The sequence below is a fragment of the Lipomyces japonicus genome, assembly GCF_038497905.1.
Source record: "Lipomyces japonicus strain CBS 7319 unplaced genomic scaffold V1514scaffold_3, whole genome shotgun sequence".
NCBI lineage: Eukaryota > Fungi > Ascomycota > Lipomycetes > Lipomycetales > Lipomycetaceae > Lipomyces > Lipomyces japonicus.
The window spans coordinates 379703-386825 of NW_027117815.1; the positions used below are offsets into that span (position 1 = coordinate 379703).

The window sequence follows — 7123 nt, forward strand, 5'->3', positions numbered from 1 at the left end:
ACGCGTTTACAAAATTGAAAGTGTAATTAAATTGAAGTCAACCTCCCTTTTCTACATCATATTCTCATAAGTCGCTTGTTTTTCTCAACCTTTTTTTTTTTTTTTTTTTGGCAAAAGTACAAATTATACGATCATTTATATTTTATATCAAGACAAAATATTTATTTGAAAATTTTTTTTTTTTTTTTTTTGAGTTCAACCTATTTTTCTTCCGTGTGCAACAATGACGCCCTCGACCAGAAGTACAAGGACCACGAACGTCCTCACTCCTCACAATGAGAATTCGCTCAACAAGCCACTGAGAACGAGAAAGCCGGTTGAGATTAAGCCAATCAAGTTGCCGGTTACGCCTTGCGTTCGACGTTCCAGCAGGTTGCAAGCAACACCTGAGTCAGGTTTGCCAATGAAAAGAGGCGCCGAGAAGGAAAACGTGCAGGTCAACAAAAGAAGCAGACTTGTTCAGCAAGATAAATTACAGATTGACAAGAAAAAATTGCGAATAGATGTTAAAGAATTGAAAAAAGACACGAGGGTGGTGACCGATCAGGAAAAGACAAGTCCTGTTGCATTCGAAATCGTCGTCACAACTCCTCGCAAGCCATGCTCTCCAGGCGCGGTCCCGTTGACACCTTATTCGACGCCGGGCAAGTCAGAATGCGCAACTCCGACGATATACAGCAGCGTGAAATCAATATTCCAGCGCGGGTCATCAGCACAAGGTAGACTGCTCTGCAGGGATAATGAACGCGACAGCCTGTTTGATTTTCTTAATCCGCGGATTAGAATGCACACTTCAGGAAGCTTGTACATTTCTGGACCTCCCGGTACAGGCAAATCGGCGTTGACAGCAGAAGTTGTGAGCGAAATTAAAGCTATGAACGGCAAAAGAATAAAGATTGCTAATATTAATTGCATGACCGTTCAAAGACCGGAATTAGTATTTCGCAATATTTTAAAAGATTTAACCGGTGTGCCTGAACTTCCGAAATCAGAGTCAGACATAATAAAACAACTTGAAGAAGTAGTGACGAATACATGGAAGAGCCAGGTCAAGTGAGTCAATAATATTTTTCGAAATCGTTCGAGTTCGTTACTAATACCGGGCAGCATCGTTATTCTAGATGAAATGGACTATCTTATCACAAAAGATCAAGATATTCTGTATCGAATATTTGAATACACTCGATTGCAAAATTCTAATCTTGTTTTGATTGGTATTGCTAATGCTCTGAACCTGACAACAAGATTCTTGCCAAAATTAAAAGCTAGAAATTGTGCGTTGAATATTTTTTTAATTTTAATTTTAAATTATTATGATAACTAACAAGATTTGACCAGTTATTCCAGAACTTTTACGATTCACACCATACTCAGCGGATCAGATTGCAGAAGTTATCAAGGCCCGGCTGGAAGCACACGGGGAAATATTGCCAGGCACGGCAGCGACTAATCTAATGCATCCGGCAGCAATTCAACTTTGTTCTAGAAAGACCGCGTCAAACACCGGTGATTTACGAAAAGCGTTTGACATTTGCAAACGTGGTTTAGATCTGGCAGAGGATGAAGCCAGGCGTAAATACGGTGGACAGGCTGCCTCCAACAATGCTGCAATCACGCCGACTCGAACATCAGGAACGTTCGTGATTCCGGAAGGCCACATGCCTCCAAAAGTTACGATTGCTCATATTGCCAAGATTTGTTCGACTGCGTTTGGCGGGTCCACCGTATCCCGCGTACAGTCATTAAACCTGCAACAGAAAGCCGTACTCTGCGCCCTTGTGACCGGGGAGCGAAAGAAAACGTCAAGCTTAACAATTCGGGAATTATTTGAATATTATGGGGAAATGTGTTCAAAAGATAAGTTGTTAGACAGTCTGAAAATTAGTGAATTTACAGAAGTTGTAAACGCATTGGAAGCGAACGGTGCTGTTAACTTATCACGGTCTGGAGGCGTTGAGGAAAAACGAGTCTCAGCGGCAGTGCATGAGATTGAGTTGTTAAGAGCGGTTGAGGACGTGGGAATGTTAAAACGGTTTTTTAGTGGAAATTAGTTGGTTGTATAATAACTACTTTGTGATTATAACGAGTTTGTTTATAGATTGAGCGGGGCGAGGGGTTTGTACTATTGTTAAATTTATAATGACGAAATGCAAAACAAAGATTAGTATTAATATCAATTCAAAAATAATTCATAAATTTAGTAACAATGGTAGATGAAGCACAGGTTGATTTATTTCCATTGCACACGGCAGCGCGGGAAGGAAAGATTTTGACTGTGAGATCGATTTTAAGGTCAGACGCAAAGGCGGTGACCAAACGAGATTCTGACAATCGGACTGCACTGTTTTGGGCGATATCGTCAGGAAATATAGAGATTACCCAAGAAATAATATTAGCCGGGAAGAAGTACATTGATATTGATGATACAGACGAAGCCGGATGGACAGTTTCGCACATTGCGGCGTCGATTGGGTCGCTACCACTATTGGAATTGCTCCTAGGTCTTGATCCAGACCTGTCAAAGCAAACGTCAGCAGGCCAGACGCCATTGCATTATGCAGTATCACGATCTAGATACGATGTTGCGGTCAAATTGCTAGAGGCATATGCTGGTGCTGCGCGGATCAAGGACCGACAAAATCAGGTGCCATTACATCGTGCAGCTGCGATTGGAAGCATTCCGTTAATCGAATTATTAATAAAATACAAATCACCACTTAATACTTCTGACCGCACTGGATGGACTCCATTATTTCATTCTTCAGCTGAGGGTCATGGTGATGCTGCGATCGTGTTGATCAGAGCTGGAGCTGACACGGCGAAGTTGGATCAAGACGGACATAATTTTCTAGATGTTGCGGTGGACGACAAGCTTCGGAAATGGATTCAGGATGTGGCTCGCAAAGAAGGACTTGATATTTAGTTACGTTGGCGCTCTGCTTGTGTGAAGTCATAAGGCTACGGGTAAACTATGTGAATATGAAAACAGATTAATAATTGCAGCAAGGGCAAACAGATCATATGTGTATTACATATATATGGCAAACTCAATAAGCCATAACAATTGATATGACGTTAACTCATAGAATCATACACAATGTATTATCGTAGCGATAACAGAATGTGGCGGGCTTGATTGCTATGGCGCAAACGTTTGAGATATCGCATCTACACGCTCCCATTGTACTGACATAAACCCTTATGTAACATAAAAGAAGATGGCGTTTTTCCTCATGCATTACATATGCAATTGTACTGTTGTACATAGTACTTGAAGTCACAACGGGAGATCGGGGCGAAGCGTGAATGTCAAACTGGTTGGGTGGCACATCAAGTATATATGACAGCGCGGACGGAATTATAGATTCTGATATCGAACGAAGCCATTTCAAAAGAAATGAAATAATAATTTACACAATTCATGCTATAGTTATCTGCTATGAGAGACTTCAAATTTTTGCGCTCGCAACTAACTGAATTAGCCATATGCAAACAGCTTTAATGAATTTCTTGGCGTAATCGAATGGTAATAATCGTACGAAAGATTGAAAGTTCCAAATGCACTGCACATATTTAGTGCTACTTCTTTCATTTTATTGAACTAACGAAGTCTATAATTTACGGCACTATAGTACGACCAATATAAAAAAGAGGACTTCGAAACTTAATTGGCAACTGCAGCAATCATACAACGCTAACCTCTCGCAAGCCTTTAGATCAGAATCTTCATCAACTTCACCAAATACACGATTAACAATTACGTAGATAGAAAAATGGCAAGCACTTCATTTCAGGCCATGTGTTGTTCAGTATAGAGTAATATAAATCAACTCACGTAGTCTTACGCTATTTGCTATCAAGTGACGCAGCAACATGTTGAAATATATAATTGCGCGGCCCGGCGGCCACCACCCAAAATTACGCACATTATTTATACTTTCTCGGATTTAGGCACAATTTCATTGTTAAGACACTAAAACGCTGACATGGCGGTGCTGTGGCTGGTGCATTCTTGTTTGCACCAATCATGGCCTGCCAAAGTTTACACGTTCTAGCCAATGGCGGGGCCGCATATTGCCGTACAGCCAATCACAGCACGCGTAATCAAGGCTTACGCAGCCCGCACGGCCCAGGACCCAGCACAAACGCTAAATCCGCGGCTATGTTTGTTTAAGTCCTTCCATTGCGAGTTTAGTGCCAGGGTAGGGGCTTGCCTGCGTGGGCGGTGGAATTTCTCGAGGCGCAAAATATAACATCAACACAAGGCCTTGCCGGGTTTGTATCTTGCTTCCTGCTTCCTCGATAGACACACTCGTTCGTTCACAATGGCTACTCTAGTACGATGCGCTCTTGGCTACAAACCAGGCTCTTCACAACAGGCAAAGCAGCAACAAGAACGTCTCCGGTCTTCTGCTAGCGACGGCTCGATATCTTCCTCTTCTTCGGACACCATTCTTCCTCTGTATGAGGAAGACGTACGCGATGAACGACGGCCATTACTCGGACAATCTTTGTCCTTCGACAGCCGCCGTTCTTCGGATGGCACTGAAACAGTTGTTTCTAGCACTTCATTTTCTTCAACCTCCGGTCGATCACAGTGGCTGTCTCCCCGGGTCATTTCCGACGCTGTAATTGGCTTGTCCGACGGCCTGACTGTCCCATTCGCTCTTACTGCTGGTCTTTCATCTCTTGGCGACACTAAAGTTGTCATTACTGGTGGTATTGCTGAGCTGGTCTCTGGTGCCATCTCCATGGGTCTTGGTGGCTACCTTGGTGCCAAGTCGGAGTCTGATTGCTATCGGTCTGCGCTAAAGAAAGAGCGCAAGCTCATTGAGAATGCTAGGGCTGAATCGGAAGAGGCCGTGATTGAAGCTCTTAGCGAATATGGATTTGCTCCTTCAACCATGTCAGCTGTTTTGGGTGATCTCGAGAAGTCTCCTGAAGATTTTCTTAATTTTGTGATGAGGTTTGGCCGCGGCTTGGAAGAGCCTGCAATTGGCCGTGAATTTATTTCTGCCGCCACTATTGGTACTGCCTATTTCCTCGGTGGCTTCGTTCCACTATTTCCTTACCTTTTTGTCAACACTGTTCAAACTGGATTGTTATGGTCGTCCATTATCATGGTTGTTACACTATTTATCTTTGGTGTGGTGAAAACCATTTTCACTGGAAACAGAAATCCTGCTGCCACTATCGTGGGTGGCATTCAGATGGTGCTCACTGGTGCGGTAGCTGCTGGTGCTGCTTTTGCCATTGTTCGATTTATTGATACTGCATAAACTTGAAAAAGCGGTATTAATTATTGTCACCAGCATTTTTATTATCATTAACATCGTCATTTATCTTGGGGGTTTGGTACGATAAAGTTTGCATCGGCGGTTGAAAACATCACGATTTCTCTTTTAGTTGCTGATTATTTTTTTTTCAAATGTTGTTAAATCGGGTATTTTCTCTAAAACTGCCTTGGGCGTATTTTTTTTTTTAACGATTGTTCTTTTTTTTTTCGATTAATTGGGGTTGTATTTTTTGTTTTGTTTTTGTTTTATTATATCATAGTTACGTGCTTAATGTGTCTAGTCACGTGATTTTTTGTTTTCGATTTGATATTAATCGGCCTGTACATATATTATTGTTATTATTTATTGGTGGTATTTTGTTTGTGGATTGATTATAAGTATGAGTGCACGTATAATAAATTTAATGTGCTAATTTTTTTTTATCTTGATGTTTTTCCTAATGACAATTAAAAATATGATTCATTAACTATAAATGGATGGTTTATTTATTATTATGTGCCATACTCGTTAGAGTATACAAGTTGCTAAAATATTGTGCAATAAAATTGTGTAAACCAAAATTTTTATCAAACCTTTCAGTTAACTATCGATAAACTAAAATTTAACTAAATAGCTATGCTTATGACGTAATAATAACGTATCTCTTTTGTTGCTTTTGTTAGTCAAACGGGTATAGCTCTTAAAGAAACATGGTTTCTCATAGGGATCGGACCATTTACAATTCTTTTAATTCATTGTTTTGCGTACGAGGTAATAGCAGATACACCCAAGAAGCACATGAAGAGAACTAACAATTCAAAAGAAGATTAATCAAGTTAAATAAGAACACTAGTTAGATAGAACAATAAGCAGATATTGGAAACATGCAAATTTTTTCCATACCCTTTAAATTAAAAACCTGAAACAGTCCAGCTCTATGTCGGTAACAACGTTCCAATCCACCTCTGCAACGTAAAGTAATTTTTACTAAATAAGATGAGAGCTTGAAGCGGGCTAGACGTACAAAACTCAAAATCTTTGAAACAAAACCCCGAGAAGTAGCGTAGAAAGTCAAACCAAAACCAAAACCAAAAAATAATATGAATCCACAGAAAAATATAAAAAACGAAAAGAAATAGGTGTATGAAAACAAATAAGGGAAAAAGGCACGACACAGGCACGGGAAAAAAAATTCCGTAAAGAATGGTCTTTTAGCAATTCTTTTTTTTTTTTTTAATCTTAATACAGAAAAACCAAGCAAGCCTGATAAAAAATGAAAACCCCCAAATGTATTTGAATAATAGTAAGTACATGGAAGGTATGGGCGTGAGAACATAGTCGAGCAAACGTTCAGCAAGCAAGTATAATAATAAAAGCCGGATTCGAATGAGGGTAAAACGCAGCAAACCCATAGCCACTGCGCCAACTTAACGGCATCTTCCGTTTTTAAATCTTACATAAGCTTTTTTTTATCTTAATACAGGGAAACCGAGCAAAAGCCCGATGAAAACCCCGGAATGTATTGGAAGTTCTAAATAAAGTATATAGAAGATGTGGTACAATAAATAGACAATAGGAAATATAGGAAATCAAAGGTGTGAAAACAGAGACAGAGGAAACGTCCAGCCCGCGAGTATAATAATAGACGCACACCGGATTCGAACCTGTCAACTCTGGAGGTGGGGTAAACATAAGCTTTTTTTTTTTAACTAGGACACTGGGTGCCCCTGACGTCACTAAAGTTATTCCGGGACTTGGGGGAGGAAAGATAAACACAATGAAATCATTTCTCTACGCCTTCGGCGCGCTGAACCCAACGGAGACTGCTCGGATAGTCGATCTTACGG

General features: G+C 40.5%; 4 protein-coding genes across 4 annotated transcripts; 3 read left to right on the forward strand and 1 right to left on the reverse strand.

Moving 5' to 3' along the window:
* The first annotated feature begins 97 nt into the window (after positions 1 to 97).
* V1514DRAFT_324793 (P-loop containing nucleoside triphosphate hydrolase protein) lies at positions 98 to 2160 on the forward strand. The gene is made up of 3 exons (XM_066926492.1): positions 98 to 1053; positions 1108 to 1274; positions 1339 to 2160. Exons 1-3 carry the CDS (start codon positions 224 to 226, stop codon positions 2049 to 2051), a joined length of 1710 nt encoding a protein of 569 aa, XP_066785793.1. The 5' UTR covers positions 98 to 223; the 3' UTR covers positions 2052 to 2160.
* A 30-nt stretch (positions 2161 to 2190) lies between these two features.
* V1514DRAFT_324798 (ankyrin repeat-containing domain protein) lies at positions 2191 to 3124 on the forward strand. The gene is made up of 2 exons (XM_066926493.1): positions 2191 to 2969; positions 3033 to 3124. The coding sequence occupies exon 1, from the start codon at positions 2207 to 2209 to the stop codon at positions 2921 to 2923; it is 717 nt and encodes a 238-aa protein (XP_066785794.1). The 5' UTR covers positions 2191 to 2206; the 3' UTR covers positions 2924 to 2969; positions 3033 to 3124.
* Positions 3125 to 4259: 1135 nt separating this feature from the next.
* On the forward strand, positions 4260 to 5774 carry V1514DRAFT_324801 (VIT family-domain-containing protein). Its single transcript, XM_066926494.1, has one exon. It carries the CDS (start codon positions 4326 to 4328, stop codon positions 5277 to 5279), a length of 954 nt encoding a protein of 317 aa, XP_066785795.1. The 5' UTR covers positions 4260 to 4325; the 3' UTR covers positions 5280 to 5774.
* On the reverse strand, positions 5772 to 6631 carry V1514DRAFT_324803 (uncharacterized protein). The gene is made up of 2 exons (XM_066926495.1): positions 6180 to 6631; positions 5772 to 6084 (listed from the first exon to the last, which is right to left on the reverse strand). The coding sequence occupies exons 1-2, from the start codon at positions 6610 to 6612 to the stop codon at positions 6029 to 6031; spliced, it is 489 nt and encodes a 162-aa protein (XP_066785796.1). The 5' UTR covers positions 6613 to 6631; the 3' UTR covers positions 5772 to 6028.
* Between the last annotated feature and the right edge of the window lie 492 nt (positions 6632 to 7123).

What these genes read in the sequence shown, in the direction of transcription:
- V1514DRAFT_324793 (XM_066926492.1), top strand. Translation starts at nt 224, where the DNA reads ATGACGCCCTCGACCAGAAGTACAAGGACCACGAACGTCCTCACTCCT. An exon ending in ACATGGAAGAGCCAGGTCAA is followed by an intron (nt 1,054 to 1,107) that starts GTGAGTCAATAA and finishes AATACCGGGCAG; the next exon opens with CATCGTTATTCTAGATGAAA. An exon ending in AAAATTAAAAGCTAGAAATT is followed by an intron (nt 1,275 to 1,338) that starts GTGCGTTGAATA and finishes AGATTTGACCAG; the next exon opens with TTATTCCAGAACTTTTACGA.
- V1514DRAFT_324801 (XM_066926494.1), top strand. Translation starts at nt 4,326, where the DNA reads ATGGCTACTCTAGTACGATGCGCTCTTGGCTACAAACCAGGCTCTTCA.
- V1514DRAFT_324803 (XM_066926495.1), bottom strand. Translation starts at nt 6,612, where the DNA reads ATGTTCTCACGCCCATACCTTCCATGTACTTACTATTATTCAAATACA. An exon ending in TCAGGTTTTTAATTTAAAGG is followed by an intron (nt 6,085 to 6,179) that starts GTATGGAAAAAA and finishes TTGAATTGTTAG; the next exon opens with TTCTCTTCATGTGCTTCTTG.
- V1514DRAFT_324798 (XM_066926493.1), top strand. Translation starts at nt 2,207, where the DNA reads ATGGTAGATGAAGCACAGGTTGATTTATTTCCATTGCACACGGCAGCG.